This window comes from Typopeltis vanoorti, chromosome 15 (genome assembly GCF_054136105.1).
Source record: "Typopeltis vanoorti isolate ZY-2024b chromosome 15, IOZ_Tvanoo_1.0, whole genome shotgun sequence".
Classification (NCBI taxonomy): Eukaryota; Metazoa; Arthropoda; class Arachnida; order Uropygi; family Thelyphonidae; genus Typopeltis; species Typopeltis vanoorti.
Window position 1 is genome coordinate 79,823,138 of NC_143563.1, and position 23,831 is coordinate 79,846,968.

Genomic DNA, 23,831 nt, shown 5'->3' on the forward strand with positions numbered 1-23,831 from the left:
TGTGAAATTAGGCACTAGGTTGCATGCTATCACTGTCGTTGTTATTATTATTCAGAGAGACTTCCATGGAGTCAGGGAATCATCAAGGGAGGCCATATACTACACGCACCCAACTATCATACTTGTTCTTGAATTCATTCACATTGCTTGCACACATGACATCCCGTGGCAATCCATTCCAATCACACACCGGTCTATGAGACAAAAATTTAGATCTTGTCCCTTCTTAGTGACATTCGTGCTCAGCTTCCAAGGATGGCCTCCTGTCCTTTCCCCACCCTCCGTTAAATAAAAAAATAAAATAAAAAAAAAAAAAGCCATCAACTGAAATCATGTATGACTCGTTCAGAAGTTTGTAAGTCTCATTTATAAATCATATCATATCCCTTTCTCCTGTTTGCTAGTGTCCACAGTGTACAAATTCTCAATCACTCTTCATAATTAGTATTCCACAATCCTGATATAATTTTTAACACTCTGCTTTGCACTATCTCCACTGTATCAGAATCACATTAGAAACTAGACCTGTGCACAACAGTCCAAGTGAGATCTTATCAAGGTCTTGTAAAGAGGAAAATGACATCCTTATCGTTACATGTCAAAGTCTGTTTCGGCATTGCAATTATCTTTTGAGTTGTACTTGCAATCTTTGTTACATGACCCCTGAATTTCAATTTCCTTTCTACTAACATTCCATGATCCATAGCTTGATCAGTTTATTCTAGCATAATCCCACCAATATAATATGATATTGGATATCTAATCTCACTGAAGTGCATGATTTTACATTTACTAACATTGAACTAACAGCCATTTTCCCATGCCCACAATTCCAGCCACATTCCTAGTTACCCTACCTATCTTTGCATCATTAGCAAATAGCTGTATGTTGCCCCTGTCAAATCTTTCTCAATGTCATTAACATACAGATTGAATAGCAGTAGACCAAGGATTGATCCTTGTGGTACACCACTTTTGCAGACTTACATTCTGCATATACAACTTTTTGAAATCTGTCAGTTCAGCCATCCTCTTAACCATGTATATAAAATTTGCTAATATTTTACAATCCAAACTCATATTCTCAAATTTATGCAAGTCTTTCATGCTGTATTCTGTCAAAAGCCTTAGCAAAATTCAAGAGTATCATATTGTATTCATTCCCCTAAATGGTAACATTATTACAGAATGTGAACAAGTTGCTAAAACATGACCTTCCCTTAGTAAATCCATGCTGTTCATTGCAGAGTAGAGATTTTCTGTCAACCTGTTTCTGAATGCAAGCCTTAACCAACTTTTCTAAAATCTTCACCACCACCACCACTCCTGAAATACTGATTCATTGATAGTTGGATACATCGATCTTTGCACACGCTTGCAATGGGATTACCATACATTCTTTCCACTCCTGCAGAATCTTCTCAGTTCTGAGGCAACCTGGTTAAAGCACTAGCCAGTTCAACTAAACACTCTTTGAGCACCTGTGCTGATATCACATCAGTTCCTATTGCTGAATTCTTATTCATCTAGTGCAACAGCTCTGATACCCCTCCTCAATACATCTGAGTTTGTTCATTCAGTGAAAAGGTAGCAGTGAGCTCAATGTTGCATACACCAGGTGGATAACTTTTATATTATTCATCATCTAGTAAAGGAAAGTGGCATTAATGCTGATATTAAAATATAAGATATTAAATTCTGTTCTTCATACAGATGATCTTAAGCTCTTAAACAAATCCACTACAACTTTTCATTATCCATTATATAAACTGAATAATTCATATATCAAACAGATTTCATCTTAAAATCTGCAATAAAAAGATGAAAATAAGAAATGTGAAATCTAAAGCTGCATTCTCAACAGACAACAAACAAAACAAGTAAAAACACAATTTTTTTTTGAAAATGGAAAATTAAATGCTGAAATAGATGTGGTGATACAATGAACATAAAAGTGGAAATAAAAACCAACCAGGAATGATGGAAACTTAGCTGAATAAATTTATATGGGATAAGAGATAAATCAGGTGAAACACTAAACTAGCAATATATAAGAGTGTTCAAGCCATTAGCTTAAGGAGTTGAGAGCTGGGTTAGATATAAAAATACTGATTAAAGAGTAAAGACCAGAGATGAGAGTTCTGAGGAAAATTTTGGAGGAAATACACAACATAAATTGAAGCATCATATTAAAAGATGATATTAGAAAGGAACCCAAATAATATTACTAGCATGTTAATGTTACTAGCATGCAGGAATAGAATATCTAATCATACGTCACTTAAACAGAAAGGGAAATGAAGATTTGCAAAACCAGTATCCAAAGTAATAAAGGAAAGGGGGAAGGGATACTTCAAAGGAAGATGATACAGTTTACAGAAAACCAAAATGTAACAGATGACCACAATGGAGAACTGGCAAATAAGTTTATCTACAAAAACACTCTCAATGAGAAGCTAGCAATAAATGTCAACTTAATTTTGTTGTTAAACTTAATATTATTTCAAATGATGATTAACTGTTTTGTAAGAAATTATTAATTATTTGATAAGTAAAATAATTTCATCCATCAATTCACCAAATCCATCATGTCCATCAATTAAAATCCAAACAACAATTCTTAACTGGCTAATGTGTCTATTAATTTACAGTGTTAATTTTATAATGCTTCAATGAAGTTACATATTTATTCTAATACTTGATCTTACCTGAACAGCTTTCATCTCTGCTAGAGGTCTAGATAAAAATCTAGTGGGCCTATATGGTGCTACTCTTTCGAGGTCATCATAAGTTATTCGCCTAAATTAGAAAGATTTAATTGCAGAATTTAAAATCAATATACTAAGATTTGTTAATTAAATTGTCTGCTAATTAAAATTTTTTATATACAATTTATTCAGAAAAAGCTAAATGAGGAAAACTAATATGTCCAGTTCTAAATTCAATTTATATTCCAAATGATAAAAATATGGTATGTAATTCAAATCGCTTTCAAGAAACAAGCTTAAATCATTATGATGATCAGACATCATTATGATATAGAAAAGTCCAGGCCTAAGTCCCCACATTGTCAAGACTCTTTGGAAGACTTTTCATTCTTATAAACAGTAAAAGATGAAAATGTTCACTATCATGACTGAACTTCCTAGCAAATGACATCAAAATCAGAAGACAAAGAAAATGGCAGGAGATATAAGAAAAAATTGTTAAAAATATAAATTGCAGGAAATTAAACAGAACAAGTTAAATCATGAGAAATAAAATAGAATAATGGGAAAGAAAAACAAAACAAACGAAATTGTGGGAACTAATAGAAAATCACACGAAAAAGAACAAAGTAAACAGCGAGAAACAATACATTGGTGACAGATCAGATTGGCAAGAAACATACAATAAGCACACAAAATAACAATCTGAAAAGTACATATGGAAAAAGGAGACACAAGAAGGAAGAATATGAACTTACAAAATACAAATGTAGAATTAACATTTAAATTTCAAATGGTTACATTAGCTTAAATTAATCTCACTGACATGAAATCTTCATAACTAAATATTTTTTCAATGACTAATCTTCAAAACATCTTCAACGACTAAAAATTTAGGTTTTTCAATTCAAATAAAAAAATTTAGGTCAGAAACTTAAAAAATCTAAATCGAAAATTTAATTTTTTTTTATGATTTTGATAAAGAGCCTTTCAAGCATAAAATAAGTTTTATACCCAAACAAATTTCATAACTTTTACTTCAATTCTGAATTAAAGAAAGACTGTATATTGTGCAGTATTTCTTTAATCTAGTTCTAAGAGAACAGTATCAATTTATGCAAGCTATATATCACTGGACCTGTTCAATCAGGAAGCTGATATTTACACGAGCTGTATGTATCACTGTCTCCCCCCCCCCCTCTCCTCTAAGACTGACTAATGTTTAAAACTTCTGTTAACTTCTTTGTAAGTGGAGGTGATCAAGTTGACTACTGACTGATCTTTTCATGTTATTTTTGATTTTATTATTATATAATGCTTGCTCGATACATGGAAACAACACAGTTCAAATGAGAGGACTCTCCATCCTGCATATTAATATCAGAAGCATTTGAAAACACTGGTTAATGTTACATGCTTATCTGAAGAAGTACACCAGTGTTATTGATATATTGGTCCTAACAGAAGTATCCATTACTAATTATGAAGCAACTGCCTTTCAAATTCCAGGCTTTCAACAACAACATAGATCCTGCCACCGAACAAAAAGAGGGAGGGAGAAAATTAATATTTATTGAACATAAATTAATAGCAAAAGAAACTGCTTATCAGTTTGAGCATGCTGAAATCCTTTGCACTAAAATCATTAATACCGCTGGTTAACAGCACCCCTTAATACTAAACACTATCTACAGGCCACCAAACGTGATAAAATTCTTGCAAGAACTCAACTGATAGCTTTAATGCCAAGAATTATGTTCAACTGAATACCTAATGATAATCGGTGATATAAACATAAATATTGCAAACGAAAACGATAACAACACTGTACAATACCTAGATATGCTATCTATGTACAGGGTGTTCGGGATAAATTTGACATATTTATAATTAATTATATTTTTCCGTAAGTTACATGTATTAACACACACTTCTCTTCATTTAAAAGTTTGGACCCTTCTTCATTCATATACAAGATGTCAGAAAGGATGGATAGCTGGAACCCACCTGAATCATGGAAGAGAATAACTTGTATCATGATGATTCGTGCCCGCCATCAAAATAAGGATATTACGACTGCTGCCCAATGCTCCCTGAATACAGTAAAAAACAATCAGGCATGAACTAGAGACTTGCAATGGTGACTACGAGGATGTAGCAAGAAGAAAGATCCCTAGCAGACGATCTGATTGCGTTCGTACAGCAGAATTCCTCGCAAATCTGCAGGAACAGGTGTTGAAGAACCCTGGCATTGGAATTCGGGCTTTGTTCGTGGAGTTGCTAACTGTAGTCAAGCCCTGGATAACAAGGGTAGCCAATGGTAGGCCGTATGTATGGCAGCAGGATTCGGCCCCTTGCCACACCTCTGGGAAAAGTCAAAAATGGTTGTCTGAAAATTTCTACGACTTCACCAGTCCAAATGTTTGGCCTCCAAACTCCCCAGACCTTAACCCCATGGATTATTTTGTATGGGGCGCAGTTGAAAAAGACACCAATCGCACTTCCAGTAATACAAAAGCCCAGTTAATGGATAAAATTAAAACAGTTTTTGCGGCCCTTCCCAGGGAGACTGTAGCATCAGCTTGTTCGAGGTTCCGAAGCAGAATTGAAGCTGTGATCGATGCTAATGGTGGTTATTTTGAGTAAATCTTGTTGATAGTATTGTAATTAACTCTGCCTGTAATGTTTTTTTGTCAATTCATTAAATTTAATAGATACAAAGAAGATTTTCTTTTTCCTTACGAAACTGTCAAATTTATCCCGAACACCCTGTATAACCTAATACCAACCATAACATCATGTACTAGAGAAGAAATAGTCAGAAATACTATCACAGCTTCTTGCTTAAATCATAGAAAGATTTGGGCACCAAACAGTTACACTGCAACAGTCAAAGTGCAAACTAGCAGACCATTACTCACAGCTCTAAACTAGTCTAGGCCCTAACCTACTAAAATTAATAAATAAAATATTTAAAAACCGGACAAATACCAAGCATGTTAAAGATGGTCATAATCACACCCATATACAGACATGGTAAAAGAAATTTAATCAATAATTACAGACCCATAGCAATCACTACCAATTATCAATCAAATTATGGAGTGGATCGTATTAATTAAGGAAACTCGCAACATATACAAAGAACTTTCATATTATCCCCAAAGCACAATAAGGTTTTCAAAAAAATAAGGGAACAACATCTCTCTCTTGGAAGATTTTACGGACATAATACAGCCTTAGATAAAAACAAAATTGTCATGGTTATCTTTAGACTAAAGCATTTGACACACTCATACATCAAACCTTATTAGAAAAGCTAAGACATGTTGGAATAGATATGCCTCTGCACAAGTGGTTTAGAAACTACCTTCAAAATAGAAAACATATCACACGTATTAGGTCAAACCGCAGCAGTAGAGAGCTACTAGTAACCTGCAGAGTGCCACAGGGAGCTGTTCTCTCCCCAGCTCTATTCAACATTTATATGCACAATATTAACCAGCTACCTCTCAAAGGCAAGATTTTCCAATATGGAGACAATACAGCTATAATATCCATCCATAATAATACAAGCATAGCCCAAACAAATATGCAGCATGATATAAATCTGTTCATTGACTGACTCATCAAAAACTCCATACCCCTAAACTCAGACAAGACAAAATTAATTATACTCAGAAATCCACTGACTCAACCAGTTGATAATATATATATATATATATATATATATATATATATATATATATATATAAACATCTATCATCAACTCTCTAACATAAAAAAACATGCAGAACAGTAAAACCACTACCATCACTCAGGTTGAAACAATATGATACCTACAAATTTACTTCAATGTAGATATGAACTAGAATAGCCACATAAACCATCTACAAAACAAACTCCGAACAATAACTGGAAACTCTACAGGTTAAAAGACAGTCACCATATGCCTAAAAACATTAATATACAAAGCACTATGCCAAAATATACTAAGATACACTATAACAACATATGCATTACGTGCACACTACAAACTAAAGAGATTAATATCATTACAGTACAAAATGATAAAACTGATCTTTTGGGAACAAAGGGAAACACTGGCATTATATACACTGCAATGTCAGAATACAAAAATACTAACAGCAAGACACTTATGTCACTATGCAGCTATGCTAAAATATTATTTTGATGCCAACTACAGGACAGCCTGAAATACATACTTATAACAAGACCTCAGACAACTTATATCACTTATAAATATAATAATCACTACAGAAGAGCCACTCAAAGCTTCTACATCCCAGATATGCTAAATAAACTACCATTTCAATAGAGGAACCTTACAAACTACAATAACCTGAAAAGAGCCTTAAGGACAACATACTATGAACAAGAAATATACACTCTACACACCTTACAAACTGAGTAAATGAAAAAGCAAGCACCTACTATGTGGTTTTGTGCAGGGAAAATTCTATCACATCCAGAACAGAAGTGTGTGTGGATGCATGCGTATTCATAATTAGATTTACTAATAATAAAAGATATTAGTTCAGGCTTTCCAGTTCAGTGATGCATCACGACATTCCAAATTATTGCACGCATGTGTGTGTGCGCGCGTGAATTTATCATCCTATGGCTGTAGTGAATATCAGACCTATCAAACATCAAGCTTACTTCCAACACCGCAATCAAACCAATAAACAATAACTAACCAGTGTCATCCTCAGATAAGCTTACTAAAAAGCTTTGAGGATGCAAGCTGAGACATACATCTCAACCAAGATCAACACAAAGAAAAAATAAATAAATAAAAAATCCATTTATTGCATTTAAGTGCTGTAGTTACAGTGCTTAAATATATTAAAGCAAAAATTGTAAATATATATAATTTATTCTTAATGAATAAATACTGTAAAATGTAATCTTATTCAACTGCTACTATAAATTACCAACTATAGTAACTATTATTAATGCATTATACAAAAAAAAAGGAAATTTTGTATGAATTTTATTATTAAAAAAAATCCAGAACAATGTTTTGTAAACATATAATACATAAAATTTTAATAATAAAAATTATTGAAAAAAAAAACATATCTAATGTGGATAATGAACCATAATCTGCAGCACTTAGTTGCTGTACTTTGTAAAACAGCATGGTGGAATGTCACTAAGATGATTATTGTATATATGTAAATATTTTTGAGATCAATAATAATAATAAATAAAAAAATAATAAAAACAAAAATTATTCAGGACTTCCATGGAGCCATAAGACTCATAAGGAAGCCTCTATTAAACAATACAAAGCACATAAAACAACCTTAAACAACACAAAGTCTATCATCCCTTCAACCACCTCTCAACAGTTTAAACATCTCAATATCACCTCTCCTTCTAATTACCAAAGTCTGAATTCTGCATACCCTCAAAGTCTATCCTCACAGAAGAATTGTACAATCCTGATATCATTTTTGTTATCAGCCTTTCTTTGCATTTTCTCCAAGGTTAATTTATCTCCTTTCAAATTTTGGCAACCAAATCTGAGCATAATAATCCATATGTGGTATAATCAGTGCTTTATACAATGGAATCATCATTCCTATCTCTGCTGGTCAGGATTCTTCTCAGTACTAGAGTAATTCTCTGGGTTACCTTTGTGATATGTCTCCTAAACTTCAAATTTATATCAGTCATCACCCTTTGACTCCTACACTTCTTCCAGTACAGTGTAAGAAATCTCCCATCCATGGATCACAAACTTCAAAACATTACGTCTAGTAGTACAAAATGCACATAGCATATTTAACTTATTATGAAGATTTCAGGTAAGTGACATTAACGTAAGCTAAAATAACAATTCAAAATTCTGGATTTTCATGTTTAATCTTCTAGTTCTTTCCTTTGTCTACCAATATTGTATGCATTTTTACTTTTTCATCACATGCCATAGAAGTAAGCAAGCAACTACTATGTGGTTTTGTGCAGGGAAAATTCTACCATATCCAGAACAGAAGTGTGTGTGTGTGTGTGTGTGTGTGTGTATTCATAATTAGTTAATTTCTTTCTCAGCTGTCATAATTCTTGATTTACAATAAATGGAATGAAACAGACAAACTTAGCCATGTACATTTCCACACCCAAATCTTGCACAGAATCTGCTGATAAGGTTACATTTTTAAGGATGGCAGGTTGCCCAGTTGAACATTTCGTAGTTATGGTAGACAGAGCTTCCTCTAATATTAAAATAACAAGAACACTTCTGTCTAACAAGAAAATGTACTTTCCAGTCGATAAATAATTTCTAAAAGAAAAAAATAATAATATTTTACAATAATTTTTATGGATTTCTTAATCCTTATCCTTTCCTTAACTCAAGTGTAAGCAAACAAATTTTCCATGTGTAGTATCTTTACAACTGCAATAGAGATTGTTGACTTATTGTGACAATCAACTGACTCAGAATCCCATAATACATTATGGGAAGGGTCACTACTCATATCAACTTTTATCAACAATTCAACAGATGTTGAAACTTTTATCAAGGTAAATACATCATAGGTCTCCTTGGTCTCAGTATCTAATGATAAATTATTCTACTGCCATTACCACTTTCCGTTTAAACCTTAAGCTTCACTGCAGAAGTTTCTCTCACTTTCTTTAAACTAACTGAAAGTTGTCTAGACATAAAGAACGACTGAGGAATCTGAAATTACAAGCATGGAGAAAATACTAATGACCAAAGAATTCAGAGAAAAAGTTGCAAATTTATTTGTATTCCCCTGATACAGAGAATAGATGGTCGAAACCATAGTCATTGAAATCGATTTCCATCTAAGAGGATTCTTTCTAGGTATGGTAATCTGACAGTTAAGGCAAGGAGAGATACCAGAAGGTGGTGTATGGAGGAGCAGAGTCCAGGATGAGGCAGGTGACCAGTGGTGTGCCTCAGAGCTCTGTGCTTGGGCCATTGTTGTTTAATTTGTACATAAATGATATAGGAAATGGCTTAAAGGGAGATATTCAGTTGTTTGCTGATGATGATGATGCAAAGTTGGGTAGTGCAATAAAAAATCAAGCTGATGTTGAGAGTTTGCAAGAAGATTTAAATAAGCTGGCAAAATGGGCAAAAGGTAATGGATGTCAGTTCAATGTGGAAAAGTGTAAAGTTATGCATTCTGAGATTAAAAGATTACCAGTTGTGCACTACATTGATGGAACAGTACTCCAAGAGATTGATGAGGCTAGGACTTAGGGGTGTTGGTGGATAGGGAAATGAAGTTTAGCTAATACTTCCTATATTTTGTCTCAGTCACTGAGACATCTTCAGAGATTACAAAAAAAAACAAAAAAAAAACTAATGTAACATATACACAAATACCACACAATACTAACCCCAACCACATCAGTGACTCTAAAGTCGTATCTAGGTAGAGCACCCTCTAAGCGGTTGTAGATGGCCTAGAATGTAAGGTGAGATCTCTGATGATAAGTGTTTCCCAAATCTTAGGAAGCTCAATGCAACCATATTTATTAAGATATGGTTGATTTCTGAGAGCTGCTGCTGGTTCTAAAAATAGTCTCTCTTTTTTGAATTTGCTGTGGTGGAGCATGGTGGTTTTTTCCCTATGAGATCCTGTGGCTTGACCTGACTGACCATAGTCGTGGTTGCAGATGTATGACTTGTGTTCCTCCAGGCGGATGGTTTCTGATCTGCCTGTCTGTCCAAAGTATGCCAGCTTACAGGAACAGGGTACTTTATAAACTCCAGGCACTGAGAGAGGAGGGAGCTGATCTTTTGAAGAACGGATAAGGGTAGCAAGTTTGCGGTGGGGCTTAAATACTGTGTATAGGTTGTACTTTTTTAAAATCTTAGCTATTTTTTCCGATGCGCCACAGATGTAGAGTATGGTGATGGCATTTCTAAACTCTTTCTGAAGAGAAGACTGGAGAATGGTGGAGGAACTGATTATTTTTTTTAATACTGTGATTGCTGTAGCCATTGGAAAGGAAAGTATGTTGTGTATGTGGTCAAGCTCAGTTGTAAGGGTGGTTCCACTGGACCAAAGATTGTGGGCTCTCTTAGTTAGAGTTTTAATAATGCCATATTGTTGAGTGAGGTGGTGAGAGAGTTTATGAATGTATCTGCCTGCGTGCATAGGTTTTCTATACACAGTGAAGGAAAGTATACCATTAGAAAGGCACATAACTAAGGGTGACTAGGAAGGGTAAACAATTGTTCTTTTCCTTCTCCATCGTAAATTGGATTCTTGGATGTAGGCTGTTGAGGTGACTGAGGAAAGAGTCTAACGTGTCTGGGCCATGAGGCCAAATAGAGAACACATCATCTACATATTTTAGCCAGATAGAAGGTTTGAGAGGGGGGGGGGGGCTCGTTTTTCAAAATCATCCATATAAAAATTGGCAAGAGGAGGTGTGAGGGGGGAGAACCCATGGCGGTTCCTCTATCTGCTTGTAGATTTTGTTCTTCCAAGAAAAATAATTTCCATTGTCATTAATTCTGGTTATTTTTCTTGGAAGAACAAAATCTACAAGCAGATAGAGGGAACCGCCATGGGTTTCCCCCTCTTGCCAATTTTTATATGGAAGATTTTGAAAAATGAGCCATAGACTCGGCCCCTCTCAAACCTTCTATCTGGTTAAGATATGTAGATGATGTGTTCTCTATTTGGCCTCATGGCCCAGACACATTAGACTCCTTCCTCGGTCACCTCAACAGCCAACATCCAAGAATCAGTATACGATGGAGAAGGAAAAGAACAATTGTTCTTTTCCTTCGAGTGGAGAGGACTAAGTTGGTGATTGTTGTAAAAAATGCTCCCTACATTGATAGATTGAGAACTTGTGGATTGCAGAGGTTGGTTGATAGGCGGAGCAGAGGGGATATGATAGAAACATTTAAATTACTAAAAGGTTTTTATAAGATTGATGCAGGGGAAATGTTTCAGCTGTGTGATAGTGATGGAAGAACAAGAGATCATCCCTGGAAATTAAGGAAAAGTGTGGTTAACGAGGGTGTGAGAACGAGGTTTTTCATGTATGAAATTTCATGTAAATTTCATGTAAAAAATTTTATTTAAAATATTCCATGTAAAAAATGTATAGTGAATGAGTGGACTGACTCAGTTGTGAGTTCTTCATAAATGAATTCAAGAAGAGATATGATAGATATTGTTTTGATAGTTTGGGTCTCCCACGATGAGTTTACTGACTCCATGGAGATATCCGTAATGATAATAATAATAAAACATACATTTTGCAACACTTTTGCAGGTGCTGTTAATGTTGGTTAGTTGATTGGAGGAGAAAAGTGTGGCTGTTTCAAAGAAGATGCATATGTTACAGAATAGATTGAAACTATTGTATTGGCATTTTATCCATTTGAAGACAGTGAATCATATATGGCCCTCAATGTCAGGTCATAAAGAGTTGAATACAATTGGTATCATTTGCTGTGATTAAGATTTTTAAAAGCAATTTCCAGGTTAGTTCTTATGACAAGGGTGCTTGACAATATATTATTTGTTTAGTTGCTATTTTACAAGACCATAGTATGTGCTAGAGATATTAGTGAACTCTGTCAAAGGCTTTGTCTAGGTCAATTGAGAGACAGGGAAGCCATAGCTGACTAACTAGGTTTCTAAGTCATCAATGAGAAATAGACTTAAGTCAATTGTTCTACATGGCACTCCATAAATTTGCATGCTTTGAATCAGATCATTTTGATATTTTTTTATTCACAATGTTAATGAAGATTTTATAATCTATGTTAGTTAGAGCTATCAGTTTCCAACTTCATGTGCTTCTTAGATCTGTCTTTTTTAGGAATTAGTCGGTGTAACTTTCAACAAATTATTCTAGGATGTCCCATCTGTAAATATGCTGCTGAAGAGTGTGACCAGGAGAAGGAAATTTCAGATGTTATGAAAGTCCTCAATTCCTAGTCTATCAAGGCCATCTTTTGCAGCTTTTAAAGGCTATTGTGATCTCACACCATTCTATCTTTCAAGCCTGAAACACAGAAATGTATTCTAAGAAAACTTGAGTAGGCTTACATATAGTTATCATTTTGTAGAGGACTGATTATAATGGTTACTCAAAACACTTAAGATATTTCCATACTTATGACATTTTCAGTGTTTACGGAGAAATTTATTATTAATCCTTTTCTCTTGTGATTTGGTTATTTCTCTGTTGTATAAGACAGCAGAAGTGGTATCTGAAGATCATAAATCCATCTCGATCAAGAAATCTTATTCATCAACTCTTCTTTTCCATTCTGTTTCAATTTAAGAAGTAATCTCCCTGATGCTGATGCTATAGTTCATCCATTGCTCTGTAAGTTGATAAACTACACAGTTCCCTGTTGTCTTTACTGATGTTTTGAATGAGAGCCAATTTTCCCAATTCTAGTTAGTGGAGTTCTATGTTATGTTTAAGTTATTTAGTTATTCTCTTAAAAAAAGAAGCTCAGGGATGCATGCTTCCTAGCATTCTCCAGGGTTCTGAGCAAGTTTCTACTCATCTTTGATGTTATAGTCAAGTAGAACAAATTTCTAAGATGTTATTGCTTGGGTGAAGTTGATGTGGAGACTGTAGTTCATATCAACATTGCAGACAAATCACATTTGTGCTACCAAACAAGCTAAATGATTTCCCTGTTGTTTGGATTCTTGTATACTTAAAATACTGTTCATCATGATGCTCCTACGTTTGATATTAAACAAAAAAAAAAAGCCATTAAACATTAAACAAAAAAAAAAAGCCATTAAACATTAAACAAAAAAAATCTACTACTCACCACCTGCTAACACCTTCCTTATATAGTTTCCAGGGATGGCCTCTTGTTCTCCCCCCCCCACCCTGTCTCCAGACATTTCACGAAAAATATCATCCACATTAATCTGGTAATTACCCTTTACCAACTTATATGTCTCAGTCATGCTCCTGTTCCTTCTATCCACTAGGCTTTGCAATTTGCATTCTCTCAATCTGTCATCATATTCTACATTCCAGAGAACAGAAAATGACTTGGTGAATAGTCTCTGAACCCTCTTCAACAACTGATCATCCCTTTGAAAACCAGAAACCACTCTGATCAGACTGCACAGTAATCCCTGTGCAGTCTGATCAAAGCTTTTCACGATGAAATCACAATATCCTTACTTCTACATGTCAATGTTCTCTGCATCATTCCCATAACCAGCTCTGTTGTCCTCACAATTTTACCAAAATATCCATGAAATTTCAAGTCCCTATCTACCATCACCCCCAGATCTTTTACCTCCTCTAAGATATCCATATCAATTCTATAATCTGTATCCCATCTGTGCTCCCCAAATTTTAAAACCTTACACTTTGCTACATTAAACTGGCATCCCCACACTCTTGACAATTTAGAGAGACTATTCAAGTCCTCTTACAAGGCAACGACATCAACTCTACTTCTCATAACTCTTACCAACTTTGCATCATCTGCAAACAACTCCATATATCACTATTTAAGAACCTTCCAATGTCATTTACATACAAATTAAGCAATAATGGTCTCAAAACAGAACCCTTGGAGCACACCACTAATGACTATCCTCTTCTGGGGAAAGTCTTATTGTAAATAGTCACTAGTCATCAGACAGTCAATCTCCAATCCAACACACTAATCTACTATCCAATCCTATCTGGTCCAATTTAACTAATAGCTTATCATGCGGAAATTTATTGAAGGCCTCTGTAAAATCTAAACATACTACTGTGTATGCATCACCCTTGTCCAATGTATTTTTCACCTTGTTATAATAAGTAAGCTGATAGCTAAAACATGATCTTCCTTTAGCAAACCCATGCTGTCCATTAATGTGAATTCTGCTGCTGTCAACCCAGTTCTGAATCTTCGTCCTCACTAGCTTCTCCAATACCTTAACCACAACTCCAGACAGCAGATTGGCTTATAATTCTAAGCCTTAGTCTTATCATTCCTTTTATAAATCAGAACAATTTTGCCCTCTTCCCACTCCTTTGGAACTTGGACTATCTAAGAATCATGTTAAAAAAGTAAGTTAAAGCTGTTGTTAACTCTCTGGAACATTTCTTCAAGACACAGGGTGATATACTAGCAAGCCCATGGCCTTGTTGACATCAAGTTAACTCAACTCCTCATATACCTCCTACTCACTCACCATTAGTGGCTGCTCCCAAGTTCTGCATTATGTTACAATCACAAGTATTGCAACAGCTCTACTACATCCTCCTCGGTGTTTATCATTCTCCCGTTATCAGTTACCAACATCATCCTCCCATAATCATTCTTCATTCTACTGATCACATATCGAAAACATTCCCTAAGATTTCTTATAGCCTCATTTGCTAACTGCTGCTCATACTGCACTTTCAGTAACCTTAAACATTTGTTAAAATTACAAATGAGTCACATTCCTTGCTTCCTCTTTGTATTCTTCATGCTTCCACAGTGCCTTTTTCTTTGAGATTGCATGCTTCACTTCTTCAGTACCATATATTATCACGTATAATGCAAAACATTTCTGGTAAAAAATACTACTTAAAGTTAGGGGTTCGCATTATATGTGGATCTTAAAAAATATAACATCTTATTAGACTTGCCTACACAATATATACTACCTAATGCAACCAAATCTACTTGACCCACTCGCATTCGGCGGCCGAGCATGCATCGTATCTGCGCATAAAGCCAGTAATGTAAGTAGTGTTAATATCCCGCCCCATGGCAGGATATTAGCACAGTTAGATATATCGGTTTAACCACAGTTCATTTTAAATATTATTCGTTAAACAAGCCTAGCCTGAAAATGAGCCAACAAAAACATAAATGTTCATCTTTTGAAGCAGGATTTAAATTGCGTGTCGTGCAGTTTGCAGAAGAACATAATAACATTGTTGCTATGAGAGAATTTGATGTAGTAGAGAGTAATATTAGACTTTGGCATAAGCAAAAAGAGAGTCTTAAAAAAATCCCCAAAACGAAATGTGCCCGTCGTGATGATGTAGCATCCTTTCCAGAACTCGAAGAAGAGCTAAATGAATGGATTTTGATGCAACGACAAGATAGCATTATAGTAACAAGAAATGCAATTCGTTTTCGAGCTCTACAACTCATCATCATCGTCATCATCATCATCATCATCATCAAATTCCTGCCATGTACCCTCAAGGGGTGTACAGGATATGACAGTACTACATGAAAAAATTACATCATTACTAACTTCCTATCTACAATTTTCCTCCAAATCAGTCTGTTACTTGTCAAGACTCCAACATTATCAGATCTTATATTTCTATCGTCTAAGGCACTTTGTACCGTATCAATTCACCTATATCTTGGTCTTCCTCTGGGTCGTTTTCCTGCCAACCTGGCAGAGAACACTTGTTTTGCTAATCTTTCCTCTCCCATTCTATTTAAGTGACCATACCACCTGAGATTAGCTCTGCTAACGCATTCCTGGATGCTGACAATGTCAAGTTCTTTCCTAATATCCTCATTTTTAATATGATATTGCCATTGATGCCATCTGTTCACGCCTCTAATCTTTCTCAGGACTCTCATATCTGCGGTCTCTAGTCTTTGGTCAAGTGTTTCACTTCTGACCCAGCTCTCAGATCCATAAGTTAAAATTGGTTTAACACAGTCTTGTATACAGCTAATTTAGTGTTCCGACTAATTTCTTTCTTATTCCATATGAATTTATTCAATTGACTTCCCACGATACCAGCTTTGATGATTCTGTTGTCTATTTCTATATTTAGTTTACCATCTTCAGCAAAAATTGTGCCTAAGTAGCTGAAATGTTTTACTTGTTCCACAGGTTCTCCATTCACAACACAGTTGACATTTTCAATGATTCTGCCTATTTTCATTGTCTTTGTCTTTTTATTGCTGACCTTCATACCATATCTATTACAACAGCTATTCAATTTAGTCAGAGAATCTTGCAGACTTGTAGCGGATTTATTTAGAAGTATAACATCATCCGCATAAAGCAAAGAGCTGACATTAACATCTCCAATTTTGATATCAGGTTTAATACCACATTCCTTCATAATGTGATCCATATAGATAATGAATAACAGAGAGGATAATGTACATCCTTGTCTCACACCAGATTTAACATTAAACCATCTTCCTGTTCTTCCTTCAATTCTAACTGCTGACTCACAACTCAAATAAAGACTAAGTATTGCTTGATATAATGCCCCATCGACACCATATAACTGCAGCGTATTGAATAGCTTCTCTCTTGGCACCTTGTCATATGCCTTTTCCAAATCGACAAAACTTAAACACAGATCTTTGTTATATTCCCATGCTTTCTCGACTATTTGTCGTAAAGTGAAGATCTGATCCTGACAGCCTCTATTTGGCCTGAATCCAGCTTGTTCTTCACCAAGCTTTTCTTCCACAATTCTTCTCAACCGTTTCTCAAGTATACTTGCATAGATCTTGCCAGGAACACTCAGTAGGGAAATAGCTCTGTAATTCTCACATTCAGTTTTATTTCCCTTTTTATATATGGGTACTATGAGAGCTCTACTCCAATCATCAGGAATTCGTCCCTCTGTCCAGGCTTTCTGAACTATGCAGTGCAGCCACTGTAAGACTCTTATACCACCATACTTCAGCATTTCTGGTCGAATATCATCTACTCCTGCTGCCTTTCCACATTTCAAGCCTTTGATGGCTTTTTCTACTTCAAGTATGGATATGTATTCCTGACTGCATGCCTGGTCAGTGTTTTTTATCACTGTGCTGTCATCACTGCTTGTTTCATTTAGCAGTTTTTCAAAGTAATTACTCCATACTTCAAGGATATCTTTTTCTCCTGTTTTCATTTCACCTTTATCATCTCTAATTCCTTTTACAGCACTCTTTCCTCCATTCCTAAGCTTCTTCAACAACCTCCAGAATATTTTGCCACCTTCTTGATATTTATTTTCTATATTCTTGCCAAAGTCCTCCCATGACTTTTGTTTAGCTAGTTTTACACACTGTTTAGCTTTCTTACATTTGTCTCTGTATTCTGTAAGAGTAAAAGCTGACTTATTTGCCAGGAACTTTTGATATGCTTTCTTCTTTTCCTTCACTGCCTCTTTAACTTCCTGTGTCCACCAGGGAGTTCTGATTTTTTTATCTTTGCACACAACCTCACCACATGCCTCTCTGGCAGAATCAATCAATGTTTCCTTCAGAGTTTGCCACTGAATCTCCAAGGTTTGATTCCTGTTCTCAAACTCTTTCATTTTCTTTTCAATAATATTTCTGTATTTTAGTCTACAGTTTACATCTGAGAGCTGCTCAACTTTTATTCGCTTTAAAACTTTCTTACATGTTATTCTTTTCAATATGAAATTCAATTTTATCCTGCTCAAGACTAAATAGTGATCACTTCCAATTTCAAATCCTCTGTACACTCTGGTGTCCTGCACCAGGGAGAAAACATCACTATCAACAATAACATAGTCAATGAGACTTTTCTTATTCCCAGCCTCTTCTCTCCATGTGAATTTGTGCACATTTTTATGTTGGAACATGGTGTTAGTAATAACCAGTCCATGTCCTGAGCAGAAATCCAACAGTTATTTGCCATTATTATTAGCTTTGCTCTTTTCTCCAAATTTTCCCAAAATATTTTTGTATGTCTCACAATCATTTCCTACTCTGCTATTTAGATCCCCAACAAGGACCAACTTTTCCTTTTTCATTGTGTCAGTTGCTTTTTCTAAAGCCTCAAAAAATTCCTCCACTTCTACCTTAGTAGAACCTTCTGTGGGACCATAGGCACAAATAAGTCTCATTGTCCAGTTCCCCATTCTCATATTTGCCCACATTACTCTACTTGAGACTGACTGCCATTCAAGAAGATTAGCCTCGTATTTTGTGTTGAATACTATGGCTACTCCTTCTTTTCCTTGATTGTTATTGCCTGAATATAACATTTTGTATTTATTGCTCAGAAAGATCTCACCAGTTTTGGTCTTTTTTGTTTCAGTCACCCCTATTATGTCGATCTGGTACTTATCTAATTCCTCAGCTAGCTCCATTTCTTTGCCATTCAGGCTTCTTATGTTGATAGTACCAATCTTTAACTCTGGTGATGTTGAGTTGGGGTTTGTTTTCAGATTTGTTCCAGTAGCTGACTTTTCGCTGTTCGCCCTGGTTCCCTGGCGAAAACAACGGGGGCCTTGTTTAACCGGGCGACGCCCCAGCCGGCATGAAATTTTGTCATGTTGTACCATCATTTTTTATTTTGGTTTAACCAATAAGAATACAATTTGGTCGGCTAAATCCCAAATTGCCAGCCCATCCTCGTTCGTTCAGTATCAAAGTAGATACCCAACAGGGTGCACCACGAGAAGGTGAGGATTGGACATTAGGTCAGAAGCCCTGGTCGGTTCTCCGCATTCCTTTAAAGGCTATGTGGAGGTCTCCTCTCAGCTCTACAACTCAAGAATGGTAAATTCAAGGACACACCAGGTATTTCATCTTTTCTTGCTTCGCCTGGGTGGTACAACAGATTTATGGAACGCAAAGCATTAACATTATGACACCGAACAAAAATTGCACAGAAGTTACCAAATCAGCTTAAAAGTGGAATCCTTCCATAAATTTATCATAAAATTACGGAAGTGTCGCGGATACGAACTTTCCCAAATTGGCAATATGGATGAGATGCCCGTGTACTTCGATATGACTGGGAATCGAACAGTAAACTCAGTTGGTGAAAAGGCTGTCCTCATAAAAACAATGAGACATGAAAAAACGCATTTTACCGTTGTTCTAGCATGCATGGCAGACGGAACCAAATTAAAGCCACAGTGATATTTAAAAGGAAGAAAATTCCGAAGCATGTGAAATTTCCACCAAGTGTCATTGTTCGTGCCAATCAGAAAGGTTGGATGGATGAAGAAGGTGTACAATTGTGGCTGGATCAAGTATGTAACATACATCCAGGTAGCTGTTATGTCACCAAAGCATGCTAGTCTGGGATATGTTCTGGGCACATTTAACGGAGGCAAGCAAAGAAAAAGCACATGAGCTACGTACAGACCTAGCAGTCATACCGGGTGGTCTAACTTCCATTTTGCAGCTGCTTGATGTCAGCTTGAATAAGCCGTTTAAAGATAACTTACATGAAAAATGGAGAGAATGGATATCATCTGGTTTGGTGAAGACGACAAAGGGTGGGAATTTTCAGAAGCCTGAGATCACCCTAGTCACCAGCTGGGTTAAAGAAGCATGAGATTCGATACTCATCTGAAATGATTCCACACTCATTTCTTAAATGTGGAATAAGTAATTCAATGGATGGATCCGAAGATGACGTCACATATACGAAAGCGAGGATGACGCACAACAAAATGGAAAGCATGATGACAATGATGACAACTGCTACACTGATGATGCAATACCTACAGATGAATTTATAAATGAAATGTTTGATGACTCAAAAGATGAAGAAGAATTTAAAGGATTTTGACATTTTGTTTTAAAATAAATATTTCTTTCGTTAATTCGTACTGTATTATTTATAATGTTATGGAACAAGATTAACAGATCGCATTATATGTGGATGTGGCATTTTAGGGCTAGTTTTCAAATGAAATTTCTAGTTCGCATTATACGTGGATCGCATTATAAGCGAAAACATACGGTAATCCATTTTACAACTACCTTATTTAATTTCCTGATCTTTGGAATACACTCAATCATTGCCTCTGCCAGATAGTTCCTGAGTAGAGATCAAGCAGCACTGTTTTCCTTTCCATCCAATTACTATTTCCATGCTCTAGCTCCAAGTCACTTCCTGAATCTGTCATAATCATCCACCTTTCTCCCTTTCCCAAGTCCTGCTATGGCTGGCAATCACCCAGGTCATCACTTTATGGTCACTTTCACCAATTGGAGAAAGATGTGAAACTTCATTTACAATAATATTTTCTGATGAGATAATCAACTCCAAGACCCAAATCTGCACGTACCTTCTGTTACATACAGATTGAGAGAGTTGTCCCTCAAAAACTCAAAATATTCATTCTTTTTGGTTCAGGCACTCTCTTTTTATTCCAGTCTGTATTACCATAATTGAAATCACCCATAATGATCACTCTTTTCTTATTAGTCAAACCAATTTGCCTAAACATTTCCTTCTCACTGCCTTCCACATTATCAGGTCTATAACAACCCCCCATACCAAACATTCCATTCTTCCACATACACTTCACACCACTTCAAAACCACCTTCATTTGTCCCCTGCATCTCCACCCAAGATGGACACAACTCCTCTACCACCATCAATTGCACTTCCGGAATGTCATCCTTATTCAACTATGTCTCACAATAAATCTTGGGAAAATAAACTCTATCAATGCTACAATTTCATTCCCATTGTTTCGAATACTTCTAGCATTTGTATACATATGCACTAGCTCATTTCTGTTTCTATAACAAGTCCCACTGACCCTGCTTCTCGGATATGACTCCTTCACTCCCCCTCCTCCATTCCACTCTATTATCACTGATATTAGACCCCTCCCCAGAAACTAATGTCACCCCCACATCCTTGATTATCTTAATCCTTTCTTGTGTATTCACACAGTTATTCCTAAAACTATCATCTACACTTCTCACGCAGTGTCTTTCTGTCCACCCTGACCTTCCCTGTTTTACTATCCATCTGTATTCCTTCTCTATCATTCTCTTCACTCGTGTTGCTCACCTTTCTATTTACAAACTCACCTACCTTAGTCTCCTGCTCTACCGCAACACCACTTGCTTTTCAGGTCTTATGTTCACTTCAGTCATTATTTTCTCTTGCAGCAACAGTTTCTATCTGCCTCTCAATTTCATCCCACACATTCACAAAATAAACTCCTTTCTCCTCACACAACTCTACTAGCATACCATTCATAATCTCTGCTTGCCTTCTCAACTCATCATTATCATACCAGGGAAACACTGATTACCTTACCTACCACACTGTTATCTTTCACCCTCCTTAACAGTCTCCTCACATCCATCTTTACATTCCTGTTACCAGTCAAATCATTTGTGCCAACTACCACTATAAACTCTTTTGCTCGCATACTACGCTTATCCAATGCTTCAATCACCCTGCTCATTCAACCACCTGGAAAACAAATCTTGTGTACTTTTCCCTCACCACACCTCTAATCATCCACTCCCATACATTGCTACTCTCAAATCATTCGATATTTCTTTGAAATAATCTTTCATTACATTCTTCCTCACATTACCATGCAAATCAATTCTCCTCAGTTCATTCCTCATACATTTAATCTCTTGACTCATCTTTACCAACTCCACTTCCAACTCTTCAATTACTTTCTCACTGCCATTTACACCAATTGTGTGTCTGGGGTCTTACTGCTCACCACTGCTAACTTACTGTCATTTATGTACACCACCTCACCCCTCAATGTCACTAATTCACTGCCACTTTGACCCACTGTCTTACCATTACTATTCAAGCACTCAACTGTACCTCGACTGGGCTTACTCCCATTGCTACTTCCACGTTCTCGTGAACCATTCATATTCATATTCAATAATATCTCATAATCCATAAGCATGCTGCACTTCTTGCATATCCAAACTATCTCATGTCTCCTATTAATATTCTACACATAAATATCTTCAATCTCTTTCCAAGCATTTTTATTTCTATTATTTATTTATTTTTATTTTTTTTATATCTGGTCCACACACGAAAGGCCACAAGACCTATAGCACACTAGTACCATGTGAGTGGGGGGGGGGGGCAAGAGGAATAGAAGAGAGGAGGAGTCTGTCCACATTTTGCTTGAACAGCTGAGGGTTGTAATCTCTGGGAAAGGCAGAGTGGGGGAGACTGTTCCAAAGGACAGAAATACATGGAATAAAAGAGGAGGCAGTGAAGTTGGTTCAGTGAGTTTTAAGATGGACTGTAAATGGGTGTTGATTAGCAGTGGCTATTGTTTTAATGATTTTGGAGGAGAACAATAATAGTGGCCAATTCAGCAGAGCATACTTGTCGACACTGTAGAAGTTGCACAAGGCAGAAACTGAATGAGAGAGGGATTGAAGAAGTGAGTCTGTGTGAATAGATTGTTAATTAGCTGGAATGCCCTCTTCTAGATAGAATCAAACAACCTTAGAGAGGATTTTGATCCCCATATATGGGAGCAATATTCCATGGTTGGATGGATTTGGGCTTAGTACAGAGTTATGAAGGTGTGAAGTAACGTCTTGTGCGAAAAAGTACACCAAGTTTTTTGGCAGCTGCAGAAGCTATAGTTGAAATATAGTTGTGCCAGGAAAGATCGGAGGTGTAAGTTAGTCCAAGAAGAGAAATCCGATCATGTTTGGATATCACAGTATATCACACAGTGGTGCGCAGCAGCTAGGTTCTCATTCCTGCACCCTGTTAGTACCTATTAGGGAAAGCTAAAGCTGCTATCAACCAAACGCAAGTGATCGAACTAAAATGCTCCCAAATTTCTGCCCTAAAGGATCCTAGCTGGGACCAAGCCTAAAAATAATATCATTTAATATTGAAGGTTTCTCCAGTGTCAAGCAAGATCTCATTGCAAATATTTGCAAAGATAATGACTGTGATGTGCTCTGCCTGCAAGAAACTCACAGAGAAGAAGGTGCTGCAAGACCTTACATCCATGGCATGAAACTCATCAAAGAAATACCCCACAATAAATATGGCGGTGCAATATTTACAAAAGAGAACTTGATCCCATCGTCAATTGACTCAACGAACAACAGAAACATTGAGATTATTACGATCACATTTAAAAATATCTCAATCACCTCAGTCTATAAACCACCAGAAGAAGCTTTCTCCTTCCCTGACATCCTCCTCAATAATAATGCATACATGACTAATGTTGTATTAGGTGACTTTAACAGCCATAGTGTTAACTGGGGTTACACAAAATCCAACAAAGATGGAGAACTTGTTGAAAAATGGGCTGAAAACCTTTCTCTAAACCTGATACATAATCCAAAACTCCCTGCATCTTTCAATAGTGGCAGACGGAAGTGAGGCTACAAC

General features: G+C 36.1%; 1 protein-coding gene across 1 annotated transcript in view; it reads right to left on the bottom strand.

Moving 5' to 3' along the window:
* The window catches only part of aralar1 (calcium-binding mitochondrial carrier protein aralar1), a 510,219-nt gene that overhangs the window by 262,399 nt on the left and 223,989 nt on the right, over positions 1 to 23,831 (bottom strand). Inside the window, exon 10 of the mRNA XM_090405723.1 lies at positions 2,709 to 2,799. Coding sequence (XP_090261849.1) covers positions 2,709 to 2,799 — 91 coding nt within the window. The remainder of the gene's footprint in view (positions 1 to 2,708; positions 2,800 to 23,831) is intronic.